We start from the raw sequence: 27,083 nt of genomic DNA on the forward strand, positions 1-27,083 counted from the left end.
ACGAAAGAAGGTTTCAATACGGACGCAAGGAGCTCCGCTGCTCTATCCCGCCGTATTTTCTGATAGCTCTTCCTGCTTCAATCACAAGGCACGATGTTGTACGAGCAGGATGCAAGCAAACCACTCAACCTCCTATCAAACTGGTATGTGAATGCTACTGCTATAGTACTTGGCTACTCGGACTACAGGTCAGTTCTGATATGACTCTGCAGTGTCAAGCCTCTTCACTACAACCTCAGAATCTTCAATATAGAATTTGGAGGAGAATGGGCCTATGAGGGTCGGGTGATAATCGACGCCGAAGCGATTGCTCCTGAAGATCGACTTGTTATCAATGCCTACCAGATCGAAATACTTCGCTCTGAAGTTTCATTCGACCTCGATGGATCATCTTGTACGCTTCAGAATGACCCCTCAAGCTCTACCATTGGTGCAATTACTGAACATGTGTAGTGACGCATTCGGCTACTTCAACAATCTTGAATGAAAATGACCAGCAGGCTTGCCTATCATTTCGGGATACTATCCCAAAAGGATCGTTCCAGTTGAGCATTGCATTCAAGGGGAGAATCTCCCAGTCAATGACAGGCTTTTGTCGTGCCAGATACGAGCTGCAAACCGAAAATAGCGTCGCAGGTATCAAGGTCGGCAAGTATCACTGGCAATTAACAACTGACTTTGAGCCCTGCGATGCAAGAAAGGCATTCCCTTGTTTCGATGAGCCTCACTTGAAAGCTACTTTTGAGCTCGAACTGGAGATCCCAAAAGCATTGACGGCACTAAGCAACATGCCAGAGAAGTCAGTGCTTCTGCTTGATGGATCCCAAGCCGGATTGAAGGCAGTGCGCTTTGAGAAGACGCCAGTCATGAGCACTTACGTAAGTGAACCCAGCTCTTGTATTGTTGGAACTGCAAGCTGAAGTGTGATCAGCTATTATGCTGGGCTATAGGTGACTTTGAGTATATAGAAGCATTTACGAAAAGAGAGCATTCGGGTAGAAGAATACCAGTCAGGATCTACACCACAAAGGGTCTAACAAAGTATGCCCATTTTGCGTTGCAAGACGCTTGCAACACCCTCGACTTCTTCAGTGAGAGCTTTGGGGTCGACTATCCCCTGCCCAAGTGCGACCACCTCGTGGTTCACGAGTTCATCTCTGGTGCCATGGAAAATTGGGGCTTAATCACTTACAAGCCAACCAAGATACTATTCGATCCATCTACCTCAGACAATCGACTCATGTCCAAAGCATCCTATGTCATCGCACACGAATTGGCCCATCAATGGTTCGGCAATCTGGTCACCATGAGCGGCTGGAATGAGCTCTGGCTCAACGAAGGCTTCGCAACGTGGGCAGGTTATCTTGCAGTGGATCATCTTCATCCTGGTGAGACAAAGGCTGGGTAACCCCAATTTTTACTTCTGAGCTAATCCAGGTCTACAGATTGGAATATCTGGGGTCAATTTGTGGTAAGTTTCCGACTCGCCATTGTAAATGGCTTGAACATTTCTGACCCACGGCATAGGATGAAGCTTTAGAAGAAGCATTTACGCTGGACTCCTTGAGGTCCTCCCATCCCATAGAGTCACAAGTCGAAAGCGACTCTCGTGTACACCAGATGTTCGACAGCATTACTTACTGCAAGGGCAGCGCCATAATCCGCATGCTGGCCGCCCATATTGGTGACGAAACCTTTCTGAAAGGCATCGCGGCTTACTTGAAAAGCCGCTCCTATCAGAACGCTACGTCAAATGATCTCTGGAAAGCCCTGTCTGCAGCGTCTGGTGTAGATGTGGCAACACTCATGGATTCGTGGCTCCATGAAGCCGGATTCCCAATGGTCACCGCTGCACCGACATTTGATGGACTTCACCTGACCCAAAAACCATTTCCCAGGTATGGTGCGGAGCAAAGCAATACCTGCTGGCATGTCCCTCTTGGACTGGACAGGGAGTCTTTCACAACCACAGATAATATACTCACTGCGCCATCAGGCAGTTTCAATCAGCTGGCATCCTTGCCAAGGCTCAACAGAGATCATGCTGGCTTCTATCGAACTGACTATACTCATGGCCATCTCATGTCGCTCACTAGTTTGTCTTCAGGGCTGTCCTCTGCCGAAAAAGTTGGAATCATCACGGACATTGCATCGTTGGTCTTCGCTGGGTTGAAACCTACAGGAGAGCTTTTGACCTTTATGGGCAACTTCCGGCACGAAAAAGACTGTTTTCTCTGGTCACAGATAAGGAAGTCTGCTGCTGCGGTTGTGTCATCCGTTTCTCACGACCTGCAAGCCGTCAAAGGTCTCAAAACTTACTTCCGGCAACTCATGCGAGAAGTCAAGTCCGAGATCAGCTGGACTGGATCTGCTGACAGCTACGTGAAAGGCGAGCTGGAGAAGAGCTTGATCCAGCTTGCTGCTCTAGCTGACGATGAGGAGGTACTTGACGAAATCAGGCGACGGTTTTCTCGCTGGAATAATGGCGACAAGGACGCCATCAACCGCAATCTTCAAAGTGTAATCTTTGGTGTATCCGTTGTGAGAGGTGAGGAGGAGGAATACCACGCTATCAAAGCGGAATATATCAGAAACAATACCATCGATGGACGGGAGATCTGCATCACCGCTATGGGAAGAACGAAAATTCCGGCCATGGCACGAGATTTCCTGGACTTTACATTCTTGTCCGAAGATCACGTCACACTACAAAACATCCACTTCGTTGGGATGGCCTTGGGTAACGGGTCCTGTGCTGAAGTACTGTGGGATTATGTGAAAGACAATTGGGATGCGGTCTACGCGAGACTCCGAATAAACAGCGTTGTTTTTGAGTGGTTCATCGACAACGCTCTGAGCAGCCTCGACAGTCTAGAGGTGGAATACGACATTGCTCAATTCTTTGCGGCAAAGGACCTTCCAGAGATAGATCATCCTGTCAATATTGTGAGGGACAGCATAAAGAGGAACGCAGCATACAAGGCTCGGGCAGGGCCAGAAGTGTCGCAATGGCTGAGGGAGAACGGTCTCTTAGCTTTGGAGACCGCAAAACCATAGATCGCTGCGACTTTCCAATCTGGGGCCTGTCGCCTGCCTACAGCAACTCGTTGGCCCAACAGTGTCAAAAGCTCTCATAGTGGCTCCTTTCATTGATAAAGGAACCACTTGTCGGCAGCGATTCGAACCCCTCGCAGCTGGAGGCTGACGAATACATCTGCTATGTTTCGCAATCGCCCCAGAACGAACAACTCCATAACTGTTATCATGATTTTCCAGTCACTCAGCGACACGATCACAAGACAGTCGGGAATCTACGCAGCGGAGGCGACCTGTAGTCAGTCATCTATAAAAGCATGTGGAATGATAAGTGCCGTGTATCGTGTTCATCCCTCGCCCACGCATTCCTGAATCAAGACCTGAGCACTACTGTGTTGTGCAAGATATGGCATCGCCACTGTGGGTCAGATATCATACTCGTTGCTCTATACATGTACTATTTGCTGAGATAAGAACAGTTGGGTATCTTCATGCTTTCTTAGCGGATATCAACCCTTATCTGTGGACCATTTGGCCTCTTGATATGAATAGAGTACCCTCACCTTATGTGTGGCCACTCTAAAAACGGAGAATCGCTAGGGCCACGTGGAAATGCTCGTCCTCATTGCGAGCTTAATTCCGCCTCATGCGCCCGGAATGGGATCTTACCCGCGGAACCTGTCTTCTGCACATGCAAACGAGGTCAATACCATGTCAGGCTGTGAGGCTGGAGATTTGACGGTTTCTATGCGTGGTAGAAGGCTACAAGCAATGGAAGGTTTGTCTTCCAGTAAGGCAATCAAACAGCTTAGTGCACGCGTGGCTATTGCAGCGAGTTAGTGGAAGGGGAGATCGATCTTGAGTCCAGGAACATTGTAGAGACTAGGGACTTATCAAGTCCAGATTCAGTGGAAACGCATACAGACGTTGGTTGCTTTAACGTACGTAGATTACTATCGATGCGCATCAAACCCCCTCCCTAGCGGCAAATACCTTCAAGCATCAAATGCTCCTTTCTCGGGGATACCCTTTGCCTCTGAAACAAGTACGGTCTCAACATTCTTTCCGCTAGTCTCAGAGCCTGTGTTCTCCTCCTCTTGACCATCGATCATCGACTCAAGCAGAGTAGTGTCAGGATATTGATAAGGGAAAAGCCAGTGCAAAGTGTACGAGAGGACGGCGGCTGCGAGGCACCCCCCAAGTCAGCGAAAAGGTCAGGGTGCTTACATGTCTGGCTGGAAACTTACCAATGACGAAACCTAGGACGAAGGAGAGGGAGAAGACTCGCGTAGCGCCAGTCGCAACGGTGATTCCTGGGTTCACGGCGTGGACAAATCCCGGCATGCTGGGGACAACGGCACATGTCCAGGCCACGCATGTGCGCCAGTTGATGCCGTACCTGTACCAGTACAGGGACTTCTTCGATCCCTCGTACAAGTCGGGGATGTGGAAGAGACGCCTCTGGATGATCCAGTAGTGCACGCAGAGCAGTCCGATCATCGGGCCAAGGAAGACCGCGTAGGCTGAAAGCACGGACAAGAATCTGAGGTGTCAATCATTAGTCAGTGCAGCAAGGTAGAAACGGACACTAGTCACTCACGTCGAGCCTGAGGCCAGTTGCTTCCACGGGACTGGCGCAACACTGAGGACTGCGAGGATGTAAGCTCCGCGTCGGAGATTGATATATTTGGGGAACACGCTGGCAACGTCGAGGCCACCAGCGAGCACGTTCCCGACGACATTGATCGACAGCTGCGAGATGATGAAGACGACGCCGAGGAAAAAAGCAGCAGCGCGACCTCGAGAGCCGTGTTGATTCTGGATTGCCACAAACAATGTCGAGGGATCCCAAAGAGGCGTGCCGCCGCCGTATTCTGTCAAGGACCCGTTAGCCTTTATCTCGTGTCTTGCAGCAGGCGAGATTCAGGTGCAGTACTCACGGTTTTGTGTCGCGGCAGTAACCACTACGCCCACGATGGCCATGACAGAGCTCGTGAACATGAATGAGAATGCTTGCGTGTAGGTGACGTGGCTGGGTCGCTTCGCAAACCTGGTGAAGTCGTTCTGGTTCAAGATGCCGGATGCAATGCTGCCAATGACCGACATGACACCTCCGCTCATCTGCCATCCCAACTCGGTCGAGGAAATAGTGGTCTTGGAATTAAAGACACTTCCGTAACCATGGCTGGTTCCCACGGCCCAACCCAGGAGGACGAACAGCGTGATTGCAACCACTAGAGACCCAACGTGGAAGTAAGGACGAAGTTGTCCGGGTCTGAACCAGATGAAAAAGCAGCACAGGACATTGAAGAGGAAATATCCCAGGAATTGTGCCGAGGTGATGCCTTCGGACGCCGGGATCGTGTTGGGAATCCGCTCGTCGAGGTCCATCCAGATCGAGCGCAGGCAAACATAGATCATCTTCCCCCCAATCACAGCTTGCACGCCATACCGGGTGATTGATGTTAGGATTCTGTTGAGGATAGGGAAGTATGCTCCCCACATACCTGCGCGGCACAGATTAGACTAGGGTCGTTCGTGGTAGAGGTCATATACATACCCCAGACGCTTCTCGAAACGATGGGAAAGCCCAGGTGACTTGCAGCACCGGAGACCGAGTTGAGAACTGCGAAAAAACTTGCAAGGGCATTTCCAACCAAGATGACGATGATGGCTTGCCAATAAGTCAAGCCTGTAGCGATCAATGATGAGCCGGTTTGGTAGGTGCTTATGTTCAGGTTGACGAGAAACCACAGTTCCACGAACTGGAGAGGACCTGTGCAAGAAAGGAGTTAGCAGGCTAATGTATGCAAAGTGGAATGCACGGATCTCCTTACCCCAGGTCTGTCGTTCCGGGGGAACTGGACGGATGTCTTCATTGCTCCAGCGGTCACCCTGTTCTCTGTCAGGAAGCTCAATCAGGCGCAAAGCTCGTCGGATGGCGGACATCTTGGAAGGTCAGGACTTCAACAACGTGTGACGGATCCAGTGCGTATACTTGACGGGAGTCCCCAGACTGCGTGGTTTCTCTATATACCTCTCTTCGTCTGGGGAATGGCTGATAACGATATCGAGGGTCCAGATGGTCCGAGGTCTCCAACTTCAAGAGTTATCAGAGAGTAAAGATCCGCGTCCTCGAGGTTATGGCCTTGGGAAGGCCTGGCCGATCGCGGATGGATATCCCCGTCGTCGCCTTGTGGATTCCTTTGCGCCCTTTACGGCTCGGGAGAAGACCGATACTCCAATTGTGATAAGTCGCCGAGGTAGGAAGCCCTCGCCGACGGGGCTCCACACTTCTCGGGCCTAGAATTCCTGGAACGGCCTCTGTAAGGCTCGCCTCATGGTAAACTATGGACCCCTCTGGGCACATTGTAGGAACTTGTTATCTGCTCCACAGTAACATTGTCGATGGATCAGAGCAGCCGATGGGCTGTTGACCCGTTGCCCATCTCCAACAAACTGCAGTAACATATCTTCAATAATGGCATGATGAAGCTTTGAGCAACTTGCCTTTTGTTTCATTGATTTCGTTCTGAAGACCAGCCTGGGTGACAAGGATTCAATCGGCGCAACAATGACAATTCAAAAAGTCTACAGGATCGGCGTCGACGTTGGTAAGGCTTCCTCCCAGCCAATCAGATCGCATCCCGGCCGACTGTTAACTGTGACCAGGCGGGACAAATACAGATTGTGTCATCATTCGTAAGTTAATGGCTGCTTGCTGCCATCAAAAGTGAAGTGCTCTGATGAATGCGCTTGTTAGACCCCGGCGAGGCGCATTTACCTGATCGCGGCATCCGCAGCGCATTCAAGACTCCGACCACAGCAAATGTCACCGTGGGTATAACCAAAGCCATCGAGGGAGCCATATCAAAATGCGGCATCCCCTTAGAGGCCGTAGCGGCAGTCATGATTGGCACAACGGTGAGTCAGAGAATCTGATCAGATTTCCCCGGAAGACTAACATTGCCAGCACTTTATCAATGCTGTCGTACAAGCGGATGACCGCAATCTCAGGAAGGTTGCTGTCCTCAGAGTCTGTGGGCCATACACAAAAGAGAATCCGCCTTTTATGGACTTTCCACCAATTCTGAGCCGCATCATGAATGGCCATGTCGGTTACTTGGATGGTGGCCTTGAATGTGAGTATCAAGGCGATGGAGTAGGCTCAAGGAGAAAATTGCTGATGATAGTCAGTTGATACTCGAGAAATAATGCCTCTCAACGAGGTGCAAGTGCGCAAGGAATGCCAAGCTGTAAAGGGGAAAGATTTGACTGACATTGCCGTGATTGGCGTTTTCTCACCACTGGATATCACCGGGAAGCAGGAAGCAAGAGTCAAGCAAATCATCCAGGAGGAGATACCAGAAGCAGACGTTGTCTTATCCAGAGACAGTAAGTTCTTCATATCTCGGTTCTCCCTTCTGACTTTACTAATCTGTGCTACCTTCCCGGGCAGTCGGTCAGCTTGGGTACCTCGAAAGAGAAAACGCCACGATTCTCAATACATCAATCTTGAAGTTCGCCAGGAAGACTATCCGCGGGTTCAAAATGGCGATCCGAACATTGGGTCTTTCGTGTCCGCTGTTCCTGACGCAGAACGATGGAACCATTATTGATGCCGATGCTGCTGAGAAATGCCCCATCAAGACATTCTCGAGTGGTCCAACTAATTCCATGTCTGGAGCTGCTTATCTGGCCGGTCTTGATACCGAGGAAAAGAAAATACGAAATGCACAAGTTATCGTGGCGGATATCGGAGGTACCACAACTGACGTTTGTGCGCTGTGAGTATCAACCCTACTCTCCTTTCCATAACCACCGCTTAATGCTTGGATGGCAGGTTACCATCAGGCTTTCCCCGGCAAGCCGGCACATGGGTAGACATTGGGGGTGTTCGAAGCGCCTTCTCGATGCCTGAAGTACTATCTGTCGCTCTTGGAGGAGGCACGAAAGTTGAAGAGCGTGATGGGAAAATCTACGTTGGTCCGGAGTCCGTTGGCCACAAACTTATCACCGAAAGCCTTGTCTTTGGTGGCAATACATTGACAACAACGGGTATGATCTTGGACGTTTTGAAGAGTTTAATCCATGTCCTAATCAAACTGCCAGATATTGTTGTTGCGAGTGGTCAAGCAGACGTTGGAGACTCTGCAAGGGTCAAGAACGTTCCCCAGCATACCATCGCACAAGCTCGCCACCGCGTTAAAAGAATACTCGAGAACGCCGTGGATGCCATGAAGTTGAGCGCAGATGATGCTGTCGTGATCCTCGTAGGAGGCGGCAGTATCGTACACATGGACGATCTAGACGGGGTCGGGAAGATCATTCGTCCACCGTAAGAGCTCTTGAAAAAAGACATGGTTACAGTTTACTGACACTGTTAGGTTTCATGACTGCGCGAACGCAGTTGGAGCCGCGATCGCAAAGATCTCCGGGCAAGTCGACGTTGTCAAAGTCCTGGAAGGTCTCGATGAGGATAAGGTGGTGGAGGAAGTGTGCTCCGAGGCCAAGAGCATCGCCATCGCCTCGGGTGCGGACCCTGAATCCGTCACCATTGTCGCAATTGAGAACATGCCGCTACAATACGTCCAGATGCGTGCTTCTAGGATCGTCGTCAGAGCCGTAAGTCAATAACTTTTTTGCGTTGTATCCTATGAGACTAATGAGTTGGTGGCTAGGCTGGGACTCTGAACCAGAAAGCACTCTTACATCATGTTCCTACTGACAACTCCGAAGACCTTGTGACACTCCAAGAGGTTCTCGAAGAGAAAATATCCGGTAAGACGAACGCCGAAAAAGATCCCAAGGACTTCTTGGTCAGTCCTTCAGCTTTGGTCGACATCCGCCAATACAGACCCGAGGTGGATGAGAACGGCACATGGTGGGTATCCGAGATCGATTGTGAGTTCTTGGCCACCGGCTGCAGTACTGTGGCTTGCGGCGGCGGCGGGCCTGGCTATATGTGCTACATGGCCGCAAGGGCAGCCATCAAAGCTGGTGAGCGCTTGCCCGTAGTTGATATTGAGACCTTGCCGGACGATGGATATGTACTTGGTAGTATATCATATGGGTATGTCGCGCCATTCTTCCTCCTCAGGTCCTCGAATGCTCACACGATCTAACACCACTCTAGCGCTCCAACAGTTACGCTCGAGCGTATCCCCAGTGGTACGGAGTCGGTCGACGCCACGGACGCTCTGTTGAGTTGTTTTCCAGAGGTCAAGATGAGTGCTCAGATTGCGGTATGATCAAACAGCCAGCATTTTCAAAGGCCTCGACTGACGATATCTTCAGCTCGAGATTGGAGGGATGAACGGTATTCGTCCACTTCTAGTTGCCAACAGTTACGGGGGCATCCCAACAATAGACGGCGATCATATGGGAAGAGCCTACCCAAGGATCGGAATGGATACTCCGGCCCGTAAGGACCCCAGCGTCTGTTTTGTGAACGATCTCTGACCCAAATAGTATTCGGCTTCCCACTTGCGCCTTGCACGCAGAGCGACGGCATGGGGAACGTCGTGACCGTCCACAAGGCGTCTTCACCGGCGAAGCTGGAAAAGATTCATCGCAAGGCTGGCCAAGAACTTGGTCTGTTTTCGCAACTGGTCAATCCACCCATGTCGGTCAAGGACACGAAGACAATGGCCACGTTAGGCACCACTTCGCTGGCATGGTACATCGGTCGAGCTGTCTACCTCGCCAAGCAAGAAAAGACTGACATCATGAAAGCTATTGTAAGAAATATATCTCTCCGCTGCATCTGCAGTTCACCAGGCTAATGGCTCACCAGGTCGAAGCAAACCCTTCGGGACGAGTCCTATACACTGGGAAGATTGTGTCAGTCAATCGTTATATATCCGCCGGTGGCTACACCGAGGGTACAGTTCGTCTCAAACCAATTAGCAGCGATGAGATGGAGTACGGAGACACCGCCTCAACCGAGACACGCGATATGGTGCTCCCTTTTCAGAACGAGTATCTCTACGCCGAACTCATCGAGCCAGATGCCCCGAAGGGTACCAAGGGGGAGATTCTGTGCACAGTCCCAGACCTAATATCGCTTATTGGATCGGATGGATATGCGCTAGGAACACAGGATCTGAGGTATGGTGTCAGGGTCAGCGTCGTAGCGTTCGTCGCTCACCCGCATTGGTAAGTTATATGCACAGATCTGACTTGAAAATGTGATCGCTGACACTGTCCCAGGTATACACCAAAAGGAATTGAAGTCGGCGGTCCTAGGGCATTTGGTTTTGACATGGACTTCATACCACTTGGTACGCCCTATTACGAGCCCAAGCGGGTAACAAAGGAGTTCCGGCCGGCGTGAAACCAGAAAGTCTCCTTCTAGGAAGCCGCCATTGCCAACCAACAGCGTCATGGGTGAGAGTTTCAGTTCACAGTGACCTGGCGAGCGTTGATAACATTTTCACCTCCGCATTGAGGGCTTCTGTTGCCCGGCTCGAATTCCTCCATGTACTGTCCCAAGAGAAGGATCAGCGATGTTAAATGAGGCGCATGGCCGCAACAAGTTGGCAATGGCGCATCCCATGACTTGGGAGGCTGCAGGAGTTAATGCTGAGGTGGGGACCGATGGAGTGCCTTTATTCTGAATACGTCTGATCCCTCTTCCGGTAAAAATACCCATTGTCACCACCCTTGAGGCATTGCCTCAGAAGGACAACAAGGAAGATACTGTATATGCACCACATGAAACGAGGTCACCAGGACTCGCCCTCAGCTCCAGGTTTCATTAGTGCCTATATAGTCAATCTCATTGAAGGAGACTGTTCGCCGCAAGATGTTCCGCACGCATCCCGCATCTCGACGAATGCTGATAGGTGTGGTAGCCGATGCGAGGGAACTATTCCCTCTCAAGGCTCAAAATGGAGGCCCTAATTGCGTCTCCATAATTTCTCCACCGCTAGTCCCATTTCAGAAGCGGCAGAACCAACGTGCTCCCGGTTCAAGCCTGTACATCTTTCCTCTCGCATGCCTGCAAAGACGTCAATCCAACGAATTCCGAATCTCGTGCCACTGGCTATGATGTGTAGACTGCAGATAAGCACACTCATCCATACCCAATAGGAGTGTTATCCTTCCGCGGCTCGTTCGATAAGGAAACTCGGCACTCGCAAGGACGCTATGCCTTCGGAAAGCCAGCATGTTTTATTCCTGCTTTATCGATGCAGGTAGGATATTTGTTCAAACTATATAGAACCGCAAAGACTGAGGTCTCTGTCGTTTTGAGAAGTAACCATCCGCCCCATCGCCATGGCTTCAGCAATCCCCAGTGAAGGCGGCCATACGGTCGAGCCTATCTCCCAGGTCGTCGATGTCAAGGAGAAAGATCTGACCGAAGTATTGGAAGAGGCCCTACCTATAGGGCTTGGTGAGGTTGTTACTTCAGAAGAACCCGTGACAAGTCGACTCGAGTTATGGTCCTGGTACGCGTACTATTTCGGGAACAACTCAGCGGGACCTCTTTCCTACGCTCCGTTGAGTGGGTTTACCCCTCGAAATCGAATGTTTGCTTCGGTGTTGACTAACCTCTAATAGTCTTCCAGTACTTGTTGTGGGATGCAGGCTTCAACGGGAACGACCCAAGTCAGGATTGCAGCGATCCAAACGCGCCGTGTCTGGTCAAGTTCGGCACCAAGAATATCAACGCGAGCACAGTGGTCTTGATCTGCAATGGCCTCGTTTTCGCGTTTCAGAGCGTTCTCCTGCTCTTTCTCGGTTCAATGGGAGACTACGGCCCATGGAAGAGATCAGTCTTGATCGTGGCATCAGTCGTCTGCTGGGGCACCCAGTTCGGCTTTCTCGGCTTGAAGCATCCATCACAATACAACATTGCGATTGCGCTCTACATCTTGACTAGTAAGAAAGATCTATCTTTTTCTTTCTGAGGGGGCTTTTGCTGATATTTACAGGCATATCTTACAATCTGTGTTATGCTTTTTGGACCCCGTCGTTTCCACAGCTCGCCAGGAACACTCCTCAGGCCCTCGAAGCGAAGAGAGCGTATGAAGCCGGAGAGCTCACGGAGGAGGAATACACCAAGAAAAAATCGCTCCAACGCAACAGGCTCAGCAACATTGCATTCTGCTGCACCAGTGCCGGCTACACTATCACTCTGCTGATTGCGCTCGGAGCGGCGTTCGGTCTACACGCTAACGAGTCTGACTCTGGAAACCTGCAGGCGGCGGTGATCATAGTCGGGCTGTCCACTGGAGTCTGGATACTGGCGGGAACGCCCTGGTTCTTCTTGGAAAAATCCCGATCCACGCCGCTGCCCGAGGGCGAGACCTACTTCTCCGTCGGGGCTAAGAATTACTGGTTCGCCTTCAAGAATGTCAAGCAGCTCAGCCAGACCTGGCTGTATATTGTTGGGTATTTCCTCATCTCGGACGGCTACGCCACGACAAACCAGATATATGGCATTTGCCAGTACCTCATTGTCGACTATAGCACCACCGTGTCCACGGAGCTTTGCATCGTCCAAGGCGTCGCGAGCGCAGTCGGCATCTACAGCCTGTGGTTCATCCAGAAGCGGTTCAAGATCCGGACGAAGCCGATGCTCATAACTATCTCGTGCTTTCTGCTGGTCGTGCCAATCTGGGGTAAGTTTCCTTCACATGAAGATGGTCCTGGGGCATGTAGAAGAGCGAAAGGCTAACATGGTAAAACAGGGTGCATAGGTATCGGTACCACCAAGTTCGGCTTCCACAAGACCTGGGAAGTCTGGGGGTACTCGGTCTTCGACTGCCTGCTCGTCTCTCCATTCTATGCCTTCTCCGCCACCATGCTGAGCGACATCTGCCCCAAGGGCCGCGAGGTCAGCTTCTTCGCCATCTACTCGCTCGTCAGCAACTCGACGGCGTGGATCGGACCTATCATCAGCGGAGTCATCATCGACCGCACGGGCAACACTTGGACGGGGTTCCCCTTTTCCCTCTCGCTTAGTTTCGTGGGCTTCGTCCTCATCTGCTGTGTCAATGTGAAAAAGGCACAGGAACAGTGTGAGAACTACGTCCGCAACGATCCTAATGTCCAGAGACGGGCCGTGGATGCAGATTAAGAGGTCGGTGGAAAGCGGCTCGAGACACGCCCCCGAGGGCAGATGCTCAGACCACGATTGGGGTGGGTCCCAGGCTCGTTTTATTCGCGGTGGAAGGCCTGAACAAGCCGCACTAAGCCAAGGAGATTCTTGCGATGCCTTGCCAATCATTGGATACTACATAGGTCTAACACCTCAATACGCAAGCGCATTTCTGTTCCTTCCTTTTGGACAACAATCCTCTTAAACGTGATCGCGTGGCACGGTGGAGGAATAGTCACGTCCAAACACTCTCACACCGTTTTCGAATGCATCAAACCGAGCAGTAAGATGAAAATCCGTCCGGGTAGCCGTCATCTTATTCCATCCCTCAACGACCAAATCCAGCCCTTTGCGGCCGTATTCCTGCTTGAATTGCATCTCAGCGCATGCTGACAGCGGATCGTCGGGCGAAATCGAATAGATGCTTGTGCTGGTATCCCCGTAGTGCCAGCCGATGGCTTCAAACTCTATCAAGCCTGTATCCAAGATGCGGGTCAGAGTTTTTCGGCCGGTCTCGATGTCCTCGGTGATAGTGCCGCTCATTTTCTTGCCTGGTCTCAATACCCGAGTCTTCAAGGGTCGCCCGGTCACGGCAGGCTCGAACGGCCTTAGCTGGGAGTCCTGGTCGCTCTCAATCCGTGTGGGAAGCTCTAGCCTGCTATGAGCACAGTCGATCGTCAGCGTTGCAGCCTCTGGAGAGGGCCAGCAGATTGGGAAGTATGATGTAGACAGAGCGAGACGAAGGCGGCTCCCGACGCCAATGCGTTGACCACATTCGTTGAGCTTAATCACAACGTCGTAGAAACGCCCGGGCTCCAGCAGTGTCGGGCCTGTATGACTATCGCGATGTGTCAAGTTAAGCAGTCCGAAAGATATTCGTGTGGCCGAGCCATCTGGTAGAATCTCGGAGAGGACAGCGGCCACGATTGCGTTCGGTTTGTCGCTTGCGATGCGAAGATAAACAATCGGAGCACCAAGCAGGCTGACCTGTTGGCTGACTGACGCACTGTCAAACAGTAGGGAGCCGCCTGCCTCGGCGCGCTGGTCCCCGGGAAGATCAAGGTCGAGACCTGGGCACCACAAACCGCTAGCGAAGCCAACCGTCATTGGAGAGCAGATTGATAGCCGCTCATCAGACGTTGAGAGCTCATCACTTAGCCGCCCAGCTAAGAGTCGCAAGGTGCGAGTCGTGATATTTGGAGTCGGCCAACTTTTCTCGGCCACCCAATGGCCAGGACGAAAATCATACTGCGTGCGAGGAGGCACAGTATCCTGCAAATAACAGCGGAGTATTGGCTCGTCCATAATACCCGTTTCTTTGCCCTTCAGCCACTTGTCCCACCAGCGGAGGGATTCTTGCAAGAAGCCAATCTGTGGGCCAGGCGTAGCGAAGTTGGGATACGCATGTGCCCAGGGGCCTATCAGTGCCTTTCGAGGACATTCGAGGTGTTCTAGCATCCTGAAAATCGTGTTCGAGTACCCATCCGACCAGGCACCAACGAGATAGACGGGACACTGTATGGCGCCGTAGTCTTCACAGATCGAGGCGTGTTTCCAGAACTCGTCGCGCCGCTGATGCTCATGCCACTCCACCATCCAGTTACCCCCTGCTTCCAGACGACTCATCCAAAGATCCCGCCACTTAGCCCCAACCAAGGCTGGATCCGGAGGGGTCGGCGTGATACTGAACATGGTCGCGCCCCATGTGAAATTGTCCACAAGCAGACAGCCACCCATGTAGTGGACGTCATCTGCATAGCGGTCATCGGTGGAGCAGAGTGAGATGACCGCTTTTAGTTCAGGAGGGCGTCGCGCCGCCACTTGCAACCCATTGAACCCGCCCCATGAGATTCCGATCATACCAACTGACCCAGAGCACCAGTCCTGTGCGACTATCCACTGCAAGATCTCCAGGGCATCGTCCTGTTCCTGCTTGAGATATTCGCCGAGGAGAATACCCTCAGAATCCCCGCTGCCTCGCATGTCAACACGGACACATGCATATCCATAGGACGCAATGTACGAGTGATTGAGAGCGTCTCGCTCTGCCGTTCCATCCCGTTTCCTGTAAGGTAGATACTCAAGTATTGCCGGCACAGGTTCGACCAGCGCATCTTTCGGCAGCCAAATCATGGCAGACAGGACAATGTTGTCGGAAAGTCGGATCTCATCGTGCTCGCGGATCTGAATCGGCACCGGAAAAGAGAAGAGGCTTGCCATGTTGCAGTCTCTGATTGCGCACTCCGGATGGTCCGTAGGATAAATTCTTACCTCTCTAGCTAGGAGAAGCAGAGAGTCGCCGGCAGACAGAGCGTAGATTGAGGTTGAGAGAATAACACCAGATGTTCCTTTCCCGGAGCACGCGAGGCCATAGCAATAACAGTTATTTGCCACTACTGCATGAATAGACACAACGTAATTCTTCTTTCAGTCACTCACCCCTGCACTGGATTCTCATTTCGCAGACGCTTAGCTCGTGGGTAACATTTATCGCGGCTTGCGTTCTGACGACGTCCCCTCGCATCGATGAGCCGAAGGCCCGGGGCTTTGATAGAAGACCAGACACTCTTTGTGGCTAAAGACTAGGGCGATCTTGTCCAGTCCTTCAATGTGAATTCGCCACGCCTCCCAATTGTTTCCCATTTAACGTCCTGTGGGATCGAAGTAATATCCTCCACACCCTTTTGAGTATCAAGAGGGAGATCTGGAAATGAGTGGGGGAGGGCGCACATCTGCTCTAACCCACCATTGTCGGCACCTAAACGCAAAGACTCGTTGTTTCCATGGGGCATGAACTGGGCGAATTCTCAAGCTAAAGCGATCATCCGGTTCAATGGATTTCGCTCGTTAACCGAGGGTTGAACCCATGCGAGAAGTACTAACCATAATAGGATAATTTTTCTCACCCGTTGGAATCGAGGGCAGATAACAACTCCGGCTGGGTTCCTTATCAGTGAGCAAGGCTGCTAGAAACGACTTTGTCCGCCCAGGAGCCAAGAATGCATATGTTTACCTTAATCGGAAGAGTGTAAACCCAAGGCGCCGCAAGCATGCAGAAACAGCGAATATGGGGTTTGCGTGATCTCCAGGCGTGGAGCACTTCACCCAATGTCCTCCAAGCAGTGTATAGCCTGGTTTCTCAACGATAACGGCTTCTCCTGAAATATGCCTTGAGCAAATAACATGCCGCTATCTGAATAGTGCCTGAAAGACCAAGTGACTCCCACAGTCCTGTCATGACTCCGGAGAAAGAGCAGTGTGACTAAGCTTCAGAGCAAACAGTGAGAGATAAAGAGTGCGGCTCCCCTCTATCAATGCCAATTGCCCGCCTACACAGCAAAAGACGACTCAAGACTTCCTACGCCAGTGACCATCCGATATGGCAGCCGATATCGCGACGCCTTTGACTCCGATCCCAATGACACAGCCAGCCACGCTTCTCGATGAAGTTGAGCTGCCCGATTTCGATCCAGCCATCCACCTCGCGTTCCAACCACCTGCTCAACGCCATACTTTCGGAGAAGTAGGACTTCCGAAGCCGCACAATGCCCCAGATCTCTGCTACACGGATCCATTTCCTCTGTTCTCCGAAGAAGGGGTGCGGATTCTGCGACGGGAGATGCTCAGTAAGCAAATGCTGGACAAATACCTCAGGTCATGGGATCGTGCCCCTGCCTATATCGCAGGCCACGAAAAGGTGGGTTCTCGTTCTCTGGTGTCCTGTCGTGTTGCAAGCTTGCCAAAATAGAGACGGTTTGGATCTGACTGTGTGAGCAAAGACGGCAAAATTCATGCTGCAGGCATGGCAGCATCCCGCCACTCAAGCTGCCATCGATAGAGCTGCTGGATTTCCGTTGCGTCGACTCTACAAGACGGGCGACATTGGTATGGTCAACATTCAATTGGGTCCAGACGGGTTAGCGGGGGTCTATAAGCTCACAGAAACCCCTCTGCCACCACAATCGCCTCTGGAATTGGAGAAGTCGGCGTACGACAACGTTCCAATTGACTCCTGGCATAAAGACCAGGTTCCCGTCGTATGTGTGGTCATGCTGAGTGACACAAGTGCCATGCAAGGTGGTGAGACAGCTATCAAAACCGGAGATGGCTCAATTATCAAGGTCAAAAGTCCAACTATGGGTGGAGCGGTCATCATGCAAGGCGGGTGCACCGAGCATGCCGCCCTGCGAGCGACCAATATACCGGAGCGTATAAGCATGGTGACCAGCTACACATACGCTGATCCCAATCTGGATGACCGGTATTCTTCACTTCGGAGTGTCGACCCTGCAAACGATGATATCGCCCTGATGTGCAATGAGTTTCTCAAGGAGAAGCTCACCCGTCTTCGAGGTCGCATAGATCTGGTTTTGGAAGGGCTAGCTGAGAAGGAGAACATGGGAGAAATGATCGAGCGGGAAGAGGTTGAGCGATGGGTGAAAGAGCAGACAGAATTTCTGCGGCGAAGTGCGTGGGAGATGTTTGAGAGGATCCCAAACTTCCTGGGTAAGGATGCGCCAGAAGAGGCTATTCAGGAGTATCTCAAGTAGACCCTGGAGTATTGAGCTGAGCGGCAGGAGTTGTAGATCGTGGATAGAACTCCTCGGCCGGAGGGAGTTTGGTATGATCGACGACACCAAACGATTTCCACCTTGTACAAAGGCAACATAGGGGACGGAGTCCAGGGCTCAAGAGTCCAAATGCGTTGTGGATCCAGCATTGAGCGGACCAGATAAACTTCAAAGAGCGCTTACGCCGACTGCATTCTTTCCGTTTACAAGACTCACAGGCAAGACCAGCATATTGACTCAGACGGCTATGACTGGAGTACCTTTTTGTTCCCATTGACGAGCAAGTAGGGTCCAGTCAGAATTCGAACTTTGCCAAAGCTCCTGGAGAAAGATCGAAAGATTGGTGTAATGCTCAAACCGCGTATTCGTGGATAACATCTGACACAGGCCGCTGATGATGCCCATGCGCTTTTCGTCTCCCCAGCAAGAAGTTCCGGCAACGAACAGAGGCCATGCTAGGTTGTGTAAAGAGGCGTATATGTCCTCAAATTGGTCCAGTACTTTGAAAAGTTCACCAGTATGGACTACTACCGCTCGTTCATCACCAGAAGGTCTATACAGACGAGTATACGCGTAAAGGATCCCAGCATGATGGTATGCTTGCACGAGGCGTATAAAGTCCCGTTTGGCCGAGCTGGCCAGCGTCTGAGTGAGCGTCCCTGCAGCCAGTAATGTCGAACCACATGCCAGCTTGAATTCGTCTTCGAGATCTTCAGCTGGCTTTGCATGTTTGACGTCGTGGAGCGACATAACAGTAACGTGGTGCAAAATATTGAGGAAATCTCCAAAAGGCACGTCTTGTTGTGAAACATGCGGCAAGATGGCGCCCTGAATATGTTCGTAATTGAACAATGTTGTGCATGCAAGGACGTCATAAATGGCCAATTGCTCTCTCAGAAAAATGGTGAGATCGTCGTTGGGAGGCCGTTTCAACTCTAGCGAGTTCATCAGAATTCGGGCTGCTTGCCTATGGGATTGAGCATGAGATAGCTCTGACTTCAGTAGCGAATGGTTTGAGAGAATCAGCATGGCAGCTAGAACTCCCGCGGTGATACCACCACTAACGTCAATCTGTGGATCAATCGTGTTGCTCTCCGTCATCTGGCGCACTCGCTCGGTGATCATGAGAATGGCAGCTTCGCCTGTGGACTGCGAAAAGCCGGGTGGAAGGTAATCTGCAGACGGCATGTGTTCTGCGGAAATAGTGAGAACCGCCAGTCGGAGAATCGTATCCTTCTCGGCAAGAGGAATGACCAAACACTTATATTCATTCTTCTCCGAGTCGAGCCAGACCATCAGTGGTGCAATGTCAGTGGCATAGTACTGCAGCAGCCGTTTCGCTGCGGATGGAGGCAGCTGTTGAGCTAAAGCAAGACCAGCCTGATAGGCTGGGGCAGGAATGCTTTCCTCATTGACCCTATGCAAAGATCGAGGCTCAAAGTTGAGGGACGGGTTATGGTCTGATATATCAGGCGCGCCCCGGCCTTTGAACCGACCGCGAATGGCAATAGCGTTGGTCCAACGGAATCTTGGTCCGTATCCCGGACATTGCACGCCTTTTCTGGCGCATTTTACGCAGAATGGTAGAGCACGGTCGCAATGGATTCGTCTCCTATTGCAAACGCGGCAGTCTGAACATCTCGCTAAGCATGTGGCTCCAATGCACCGAAGTTCGTTCGTACCTTTGGTTGCCAGTGGACTTGGTGGTGGGCCAGATTCTCCTACCACCATTGCGGTGATTACGTGTCCATATTGCACTTGATCACACAGCCACCCTATGATGTGCCTGCAACAGCTTCTGAAGGCCTGAACGGTGGTTGATGAAGTGTCGACAGCCGATGTGAAGGGAGGTTCCGGATGAAAGCAAGAGAAGACGTCGTTGTCGCGACAAGCTTCGGCTGATAAGGTCAAGCCTGGTGCCCGAGTGCCAAGAGCCAAGCCATCAGCCTCGCGAGGCTAAGCGCACAATGCCGCCAGCATGGCACCGAGTACCGTGGCAAGCGTTAACAGATTGTCACTTCAAATCCAATGATTGCAATAGGACAAAATGCATTGTTCTGCATAGGAATCATGCAGAGTACCGCTCTCCCTCAACTTGCGAAAGGTGAGAGAAGCGAGAAATGCAGCGCCCAAAATTAACTTATCATGTGCACGCCCTGGATCACCAACATCTTGACCATCTACGGCACCGAATACACTCTGAAATGCACAGTGATGCTGCGACAACGAAGTCGTCTAGGTGCTGAGGTAGAGTCTTTCACGCCTATTCGCCGATACATGGGTTCGCCGCACCGATGACCGGAGTGCCATATTTCCCGATTCCAACCTGACTATATCGGACAAAAGATATCTCTTTCACAACGAGACTCGGACCTACAATTGCATTGACACTGCCTCGACAGCTCTAATGGACCACCGCTCTAAGACCTGCTCTTTGGCTACAGAGTTCAACATTCCGAGCAGTGACACCGCGTCAGTACTGAGTTTGCAACACGAAGAAACATTGATCCCTTGTTCAGATCATCAGTTGCGTACAAGCAAAAGGGAACGTCGTATCCCATTAAGGATACTTTGTCCGGCAAGTCTGAATTGATAAATTTACAGTTATGTGATATACCTAGTTACTTCTGCGTGGTCACTCTCCATGGACAGCGCCAGCCAACATCGAGACCTTATCAATCATGGTAAGCCTCGGCGATAACCAGTGATGAGGATTGATTCGCTGAGGACAAAGAGCCGCCCCCAACAACAAGAGTACAGATCATTAACCTTGTCGGGTGCCTGGTCTCCTTTTCTTGCCTCCATTGGGACTAGTTTGATCAGAGCGAAATGTGGGGGAATGCCTCAGGGCGTGTGGTGACTCTGGTGACTCATTGAGACCACAAGTTACAGAATGAAGTACGTATATTGTCTTACGCAAACTTTCTGTCTTTTAGGTTCAGCTTCACCTTTGACAACGGACCAGAACTGTGGCTGTAGAACCTGTTGTCGCTCCTTCTGGGCTTTTGGACGCCACATCATGGGTTCTATCGACGATACACTCAATGGAAGCTGCGGCCACATCGTCTCCCAAGCTAATGGACCTGGGCAATGCAGTATTCCATGCCAAAAGGGCCATCCCTGTCTTAAAGACCTTGGTATACTGCAAAGAACTCTGGCCCCAACCACAACGGCAGACCTGTTCAAAGCAGATTGCTATGGCCAAAAGCCAAAATCAGGAATTGATGTTAGGAAGTTTCTCAGTCGCGAAGGACGCGTTCGACAGCCATCGTCTCTAAAGGCCAGTGTGGCGGAGTTGGGTGAAGATATGATCAGTTTGGGCACTGGCCGTCCATCTCCAGACACATATCCGTTTGAGAGTATGAAGTTTGCATATTCTTTGCCCAATGCTACTGCTTGGACTGCCCAGCCTGTCAAGATTAACGGCTCCGAGGGGAAGCAGGAACCAGCGGTGGTACGCAAGCAAGATCCGTTGGCTTCGATCGATTTGTCAATTGCATTGTCTTACGGCTATTCTCTTGGGTGCGAACAACTCATTCAATACCTTGCCACCCACGTCTCTCATGTTCATTCTCCACCCTATTCAGACTGGGAGATCTGTCTCACTGGAGGGAACACAATGGCAATGGAGACTGCTTTTCGCAATTTCACAGACCCCGGTGATTTTGTCCTGGTGGAAGAATACACCTATTCGGGGATGATAGAGGCAGCGACACCATTGGGCTTGAAGTTGGTCCCTGTGGCAATGGACGGAGATGGATTGAGTCCCCAATCTCTGAACAACATCCTCTCCACGTGGAATGAATTCCATCCGGGAAAGCCGGCACCGCGGTTGTTATACACGATACCGACTGGACACAACCCCACCGGTATAACTCAACCCCGGCATCGGCGGCAGGAGATATTGAATGTTGCTGAGAAACACGACATCATGATTCTCGAAGACGACCCGTACTATTACCTAAATTTTCCCCAGGACCGTGGAGAACCAGACACAATCGCCCTCCCGTCTTACCTCTCGCTCTCCAACACCGGACGCGTGATCAGGCTCGACAGCACGTCCAAAATCCTTGCGCCGGGACTCCGGCTGGGTTGGCTAACAGCGCCTAAGTCGGTAGTCGAGACATTTCAAGCCGCCCACGACCTAGGATTTATCCACCCCAGCGGCCTCAGTCAGTTGGTCGTGTACAAGCTAGTATCGGAGACATGGGGACACGATGGATTCCTGCATTGGCTGAAGGCGTTGGCGGGCAACTACCAAGAGAGAGCCTCAGCAATGCTCAAAGCTATGGAAGTGGAGCTGGGAAGGGGAGTCCTGGCAGATATATGCTCTTGGAGCGACATCCGTGCGGGCATGTTCATCTGGCTCAGGGTCGACTGTAGCAGGCTGACAGACATGGCCCGCACCCCATTGGATGCAGAAGCAAGGCGCCAAGCACTGTTGAGCATCGAGGACAAGATCTACATGGAGGGGTTGAAGGAAGGAGTGCTACCCTGTAAAGGCAGCCTCTTTCGAACACCCACAATGGCCGGCACCGGTGTTGTCAAGAGTAAAGTACAACCTGAAAGCGAGCCTGGAAGATCTCTAGACAATGACGGAAATGCTGTCTTCTTCCGCCTCACCTTTGCATCTGCCGACGAGGCAAGTCTTGTCAGGGCAGTTGGACGGCTGGGCGTAGCGCTCCGCAGAATATTCACCCCGGTGTCCGGGGAAGGAACGCCAGAGACATCTTGTGCCTAGTGGCCCGAGCTAGTGCACACTGTGTGCTGTGACTATTCGTGAGATTGTGGCGCTCGTCGTACAACTTTAGTGTTGCGGAGTTCACCACGGAGATATACGACAAACTTGAATATGCCCATGTGGTAGACGAATGTCCGAGGAATCAGGAAGGGCAGAGTGTCTAGCTTTGGGGGGATGAGTAGCGAACCCTGGGAGCCAAGATATGCTTATGGCTTTATCTTGGAACAAGGGAACGACCGCTGATCTAGGCCCAGTGGAGAGATAAGAAGTCTCCATTTACCACCCTCTTTCGGGTCAAGTATATTCCTCTTCCCAGATGATCTGTCGCTCCCACCTATCGTATCATTTTACCTTGTCAGGAAGCTGGAGCGTTTTGACCAGCTGTCGAATCAAGGTCACAGTTCTGACGTCTGGTACCTTATGGTGGTATTGTGCTAACTATGGCGTGCCTATTATTTAGATAGCCTGGTGGTACTCCAGGGACAAATCTGTGTCTGGTCCAACAACCAGCAATCTATAATGGAGTCTATCAAACCTATGCACGACAAGTCGGTGGAGGAGATGAACGAGAAGCGTGTGTATGAGGTGCAAGAAGGTGAGGCGCCGTCGGTGGTTGAAAACGTCGACTCCCTCAAGCGGCGCTTGACGAATCGGCAAATGCAGCTCATCGCAATTGGTGGCTCGATCGGGACCGCGCTCTTCGTCAGTATCGGATATGGACTCATTGAAGGCGGTCCCGGTAGCCTGTTCATCGCTTTCACCCTATATTCGTGTATGCTCGGCCTCGTCAACAGCTGCATGGCCGAGATGGCGGTCTTTATGCCGGTCAGCGGCTCCTTCATTCGCATGGGATCCAAGTGGGTGGACGAGGCATTCGGCTTCATGGTGGGCTGGAACTTTTTCCTCTACGAGGCTGTCCTGATACCCTGGGAAATCTCGGCGCTCAACCTCGTCCTGACTTTCTGGTCCGACAACATCCCCAAGGTTGCCATTTGCCTGGCGTGTATCGTTCTCTATGGGTACGCTGATTTCCCCGACGCTGTTGTTGTTATAGCTCGATTGATACTGATCCTTCATAGATTGATCAATCTCTTTGCGGTCAAGTGGTACGGCGAGTCCGAGTTTTGGCTCTCAGGCGGCAAAGTCATTCTGGTTATGATCGTATTTGCCTTTACCTTTATCACTATGGTATGTGTAACCCCGTGGCCACATGTGCTGCTATCGTTTGATGACAGAATGTACAGGTCGGAGGCAACCCCCAGCACGACGCATACGGTTTCCGGTACTGGAACAATCCTGGGGTGAGACATAACTCGATTTCCACCTCATTGCCAACTTATGCTAATTTCACGCAGGCCTTCGCAGAATATGTCACCACCGGCGCTCTCGGTCGCTTCGAGGGCTTCCTGGGCGCGCTCTTCATGGCTGCCTTCACCATCGTCGGACCAGAGTACGTGGCTATGGTCAGCGGCGAGGCCATGTATCCCCGCAAGCACCTGAAACAGGCCTTCAAGACCGTGTACTGGCGGTTCGGCATCTTCTTCATCGTCGGCGCTCTGTGCGTCGGCATCGTGGTCCCCTACAACGACCCGACGCTGAACAGCGTTCTGAACGGAGGCTCTGCCAGCACAGCCGGAGCGTCCGCCTATGTCATTGCCATGCAGAACATGGGCATCACCGTACTCCCGGACTTGACGAACGCGCTTCTCGTGACCAGCATCTTCTCGGCCGGAAACACTTACGTGTAAGTTTTGCTGATCAGCAACCCCAGAGATTTAACGGATCCCGGGACTGATGCCAGCGGCTCTCGATCTGCAGGTACTGCGCGTCCAGGACGCTCTACGGGCTCTCGTTGGACGGCCACGCTCCGAGATTCCTGCAAAAATGCACAAAGGCCGGAGTGCCCATTTACTGCTTCTGCATCACTATGTTCTTCCCGCTCTTGTCCCTGCTCACGCTAGGGACCAGCAGTACGCAAGTCATCACCTGGTGCGTACTCCTATACCCGTTCCAGACGAGACAGACGCTAATATCGCAAATCAGGCTGACTAACCTGACCGAGGCATCCCAAATCATCGACTTTATCGTCATGGTGAGAGAGAGAAACCTCCTCTCTAGATAGCCCCGAATGCTCAGCTTACTAACAAAATCGTGTCTGACACGCAGTGCATCATCTACCTCTTCTTCTACCGCGCGCTCAAGGTCCAAGGCTACGACCGCAACAACCTGCCCTACAAGGGCTGGGGCCAGCCCTACGTCGCATGGGTTGCCCTGATCTTCATGATCTGCATCGTCGGCACGTACGGCTACACCACATTCCTGCCGGGATGGTGGGACGTCGGCACCTTCTTCTCCTACTACACCATGTGCTTCGTCTGTCCACTGCTGTACCTGAGCTTCAAGGTCATCAAGAAGACGAAGATCGTCAAAGCCCACGAGGCGGACTTGGTCTGGGAGAGGCCCGTGATCGACGCATATGAGGCCACCTTCGTCGACAAGCCGCTGGGATTCTGGCAGGAGCTGAGGCGGCATCTTCCGAAGAAGCTGGGAGGGAAGAAGGACGTGTAGAGACGGAAATACGTCTGTTTGGCTTCGCGCACCGGGATCGAGATTCTCGGGCTCGCCTGAGACAGCTGCCTACGGTCCACATGACGCGTATAGCTCATAACGGCAACATTTTATATGGCCAATATCCTTTCTAGGTCGGTTCGAAAAGAGCTCTTTGCGTGAGTCAGCCTAAGATGAGACCAGGTCTCATTAACCTCTTGGAAAGACCATGCTACGACTTGCCAGAGCCAGCCTTCTTCTCCTCTCGGAGCAAATCAAGTAGAGGGCCCTCCGGGACGTCCTCCCGATCAAGCATTATTTCCACCATTCGCAACCCGCTGCCGCTGGACATTTCCTTCGACGCAAGCACCCGCTGCAGGTCTCCCCACGTGCTAACCCTGGCCGTATAGACGTCGTCATCAGCGCCCAAGAAGCGCGGTGCTTGCAGGTAGCGCCAACGGGCGATATCATTGTACCGCTTGTTCAAGCCGTGGATGCATCGTTCGATCGTGTAGCCGTCATTGTTGAGGAGAAAGATTATGACATCTAGCTTTTCACGGACAATGGTACTGAGCTCCTGCACCGTCATCTGGAAGCTTCCATCGCCGATGCAGAGCACGGTCCGCGCCTGGCTGATGCCGTGATAAGCTGAAGAAGCTATAAGTTCCCTTTGCGCCAGGGCCGCGCCTTGAGCCGCCGGAAGCATATATCCAATCGAGAGCCAGGTTACCGGTGCGAATACGCGTGTGTGGCGCGGGAGTGCCATCTCCTGGACTCCGTAGCCTGCAGTGCCGGTCTCTCCTAGGATAATGTCGCCTGGACGTATGAAGGACCCAAGCAGTCGCCACAACCCATCTTGCGTGATACATTTTTCGCTAGGAAGCGATGAAAGGCACACTTTGTGGGCTTTACCAGCTAGCTCGGCCGTCGCCTGTGTTCCGGAAGACATCAAGTCCAGAGCATTCAACTCTTGCCGCAAGAGAGACACAGCCGACCTGATGGGGATGTCACGAAATGTTTGCTCGCCTATCCGAATCTCGTTGTCCGTGTAGCTGATGGTGACTGCCTGTGGAGGAATGCCGGTAGAGTCGAACGTGTTGGTCGTGCTAAAGTGCGGACCAAAACATAAGACGAGATCTGAGTTGTCCACGAAAGCCTTCGCCTTTGGATCGTAGCTGCCTCGGTAGACGCCGTGGACGTTGGATGCCGTCTCGTCCACGAGACCCTTTGCGAATACTGTTACCCAGGTGGGCCACTTCGTGGTTTGGACGATTTGCTGGACATCCTCGGTGATCCGAAGTGCTCTGCTCTCCCCATCTACCAAAATCGTGGGTCTCTTTGCACTTTTGATCTTCTCCAACACTATCGACAGCGCCAGGTCGTGGGCTGGTGTGGTCGTGTTGTACGCCGAAGTGATACCTGCTGACAGACACTCCGACCATAATCTGCCGGCTGCCACAGATGCATCTACCAGGTCAACCGGCACCTGGAGATATACTGGCCTGCTGTGCAAAAGACACTGCTTCAGAAGCACGTCGATCTGCTCTGGCGCCGATTGGGCGTTCTTGAGACTAGCCTGCGCCACCGTGATCTGGGCATGCATCTGAGCAAAGCGGTCGAAATTGCCGTCCGCGAATGTGTGGTGAACCTTCAGGCGAGAGTCCTGGACTGCTCTTTCCGGAGTGCCGACCACATGTACCACTGCTGCTCGTTCGCAGAAGGCACCAGCGATGGCATTGATAGCCGAAAGCTCTCCCACTCCAAACGTGGTTATCAGCGCTCCTACGCCATTGATCCGTGCGTAGCCATCTGCAGCATATCCCGCATTCAGCTCATTGCAGCTCCCAACCCAATGAAGTCCTGACGGCTCAATGTGATCCAACAGGGTCAAGTTGTAGTCGCCCGGTACCCCGTGGATTGAGCGCACTCCAAGTTGATGAAGGCGTATAAATAAGTACTCTGCAAGCGTGACTGTCAAAGACATTGCGTGTTTATTGGCGTAAAGTTAGGATTTGTGATCTGATAACAGGTCTCTGAAAAGGTTCTGAGATACCGATCCTACAGAGATATCACAAGCCAA

At 52.0% G+C, this 27,083-nt stretch overlaps 10 protein-coding genes across 10 annotated transcripts; 6 read left to right on the plus strand and 4 right to left on the minus strand.

The window, feature by feature from the left end:
• Positions 1 to 93: 93 nt before the first annotated feature.
• Positions 94 to 3,057, plus strand: Z520_08621 (uncharacterized protein; the record flags this gene model as incomplete). Its single annotated transcript, XM_016779117.1, has 6 exons — positions 94 to 143; positions 213 to 394; positions 454 to 878; positions 932 to 1,388; positions 1,446 to 1,471; positions 1,528 to 3,057. The coding sequence occupies 6 exons, from the start codon at positions 94 to 96 to the stop codon at positions 3,055 to 3,057; spliced, it is 2,670 nt and encodes an 889-aa protein (XP_016629624.1).
• Positions 3,058 to 4,031: 974 nt separating this feature from the next.
• Z520_08622 (uncharacterized protein) lies at positions 4,032 to 5,985 on the minus strand (the record flags this gene model as incomplete). Its single annotated transcript, XM_016779118.1, has 6 exons — positions 4,032 to 4,219; positions 4,284 to 4,579; positions 4,637 to 4,910; positions 4,977 to 5,543; positions 5,597 to 5,812; positions 5,874 to 5,985. 6 exons carry the CDS (start codon positions 5,983 to 5,985, stop codon positions 4,032 to 4,034), a joined length of 1,653 nt encoding a protein of 550 aa, XP_016629625.1.
• A 625-nt stretch (positions 5,986 to 6,610) lies between these two features.
• On the plus strand, positions 6,611 to 10,372 carry Z520_08623 (uncharacterized protein; the record flags this gene model as incomplete). Its single annotated transcript, XM_016779119.1, has 15 exons — positions 6,611 to 6,650; positions 6,709 to 6,738; positions 6,800 to 6,960; positions 7,010 to 7,178; positions 7,234 to 7,431; positions 7,496 to 7,823; positions 7,880 to 8,094; positions 8,149 to 8,374; positions 8,424 to 8,661; positions 8,718 to 9,109; positions 9,173 to 9,281; positions 9,334 to 9,460; positions 9,508 to 9,776; positions 9,833 to 10,194; positions 10,249 to 10,372. The coding sequence occupies 15 exons, from the start codon at positions 6,611 to 6,613 to the stop codon at positions 10,370 to 10,372; spliced, it is 2,988 nt and encodes a 995-aa protein (XP_016629626.1).
• Positions 10,373 to 11,316: 944 nt separating this feature from the next.
• Z520_08624 (uncharacterized protein) lies at positions 11,317 to 13,123 on the plus strand (the record flags this gene model as incomplete). Its single annotated transcript, XM_016779120.1, has 4 exons — positions 11,317 to 11,545; positions 11,602 to 11,922; positions 11,976 to 12,665; positions 12,735 to 13,123. The coding sequence occupies 4 exons, from the start codon at positions 11,317 to 11,319 to the stop codon at positions 13,121 to 13,123; spliced, it is 1,629 nt and encodes a 542-aa protein (XP_016629627.1).
• Positions 13,124 to 13,345: 222 nt separating this feature from the next.
• Positions 13,346 to 15,364, minus strand: Z520_08625 (uncharacterized protein; the record flags this gene model as incomplete). The annotated part of the gene is made up of 1 exon (XM_016779121.1): positions 13,346 to 15,364. One exon carries the CDS (start codon positions 15,362 to 15,364, stop codon positions 13,346 to 13,348), a length of 2,019 nt encoding a protein of 672 aa, XP_016629628.1.
• A 1,159-nt stretch (positions 15,365 to 16,523) lies between these two features.
• Z520_08626 (uncharacterized protein) lies at positions 16,524 to 17,694 on the plus strand (the record flags this gene model as incomplete). The annotated part of the gene is made up of 2 exons (XM_016779122.1): positions 16,524 to 16,841; positions 16,924 to 17,694. The coding sequence occupies 2 exons, from the start codon at positions 16,524 to 16,526 to the stop codon at positions 17,692 to 17,694; spliced, it is 1,089 nt and encodes a 362-aa protein (XP_016629629.1).
• Positions 17,695 to 17,952: 258 nt separating this feature from the next.
• Positions 17,953 to 19,446, minus strand: Z520_08627 (uncharacterized protein; the record flags this gene model as incomplete). The annotated part of the gene is made up of 1 exon (XM_016779123.1): positions 17,953 to 19,446. The coding sequence occupies one exon, from the start codon at positions 19,444 to 19,446 to the stop codon at positions 17,953 to 17,955; it is 1,494 nt and encodes a 497-aa protein (XP_016629630.1).
• Positions 19,447 to 20,734: 1,288 nt separating this feature from the next.
• On the plus strand, positions 20,735 to 22,456 carry Z520_08628 (uncharacterized protein; the record flags this gene model as incomplete). Its single annotated transcript, XM_016779124.1, has 1 exon — positions 20,735 to 22,456. One exon carries the CDS (start codon positions 20,735 to 20,737, stop codon positions 22,454 to 22,456), a length of 1,722 nt encoding a protein of 573 aa, XP_016629631.1.
• A 519-nt stretch (positions 22,457 to 22,975) lies between these two features.
• Positions 22,976 to 25,024, plus strand: Z520_08629 (uncharacterized protein; the record flags this gene model as incomplete). Its single annotated transcript, XM_016779125.1, has 7 exons — positions 22,976 to 23,475; positions 23,536 to 23,644; positions 23,701 to 23,757; positions 23,812 to 24,200; positions 24,275 to 24,445; positions 24,500 to 24,548; positions 24,623 to 25,024. The coding sequence occupies 7 exons, from the start codon at positions 22,976 to 22,978 to the stop codon at positions 25,022 to 25,024; spliced, it is 1,677 nt and encodes a 558-aa protein (XP_016629632.1).
• A 211-nt stretch (positions 25,025 to 25,235) lies between these two features.
• On the minus strand, positions 25,236 to 26,987 carry Z520_08630 (uncharacterized protein; the record flags this gene model as incomplete). The annotated part of the gene is made up of 1 exon (XM_016779126.1): positions 25,236 to 26,987. One exon carries the CDS (start codon positions 26,985 to 26,987, stop codon positions 25,236 to 25,238), a length of 1,752 nt encoding a protein of 583 aa, XP_016629633.1.
• Positions 26,988 to 27,083: the final 96 nt, after the last annotated feature.

Source organism: Fonsecaea multimorphosa (assembly GCF_000836435.1).
Source record: "Fonsecaea multimorphosa CBS 102226 unplaced genomic scaffold supercont1.20, whole genome shotgun sequence".
NCBI lineage: Eukaryota > Fungi > Ascomycota > Eurotiomycetes > Chaetothyriales > Herpotrichiellaceae > Fonsecaea > Fonsecaea multimorphosa.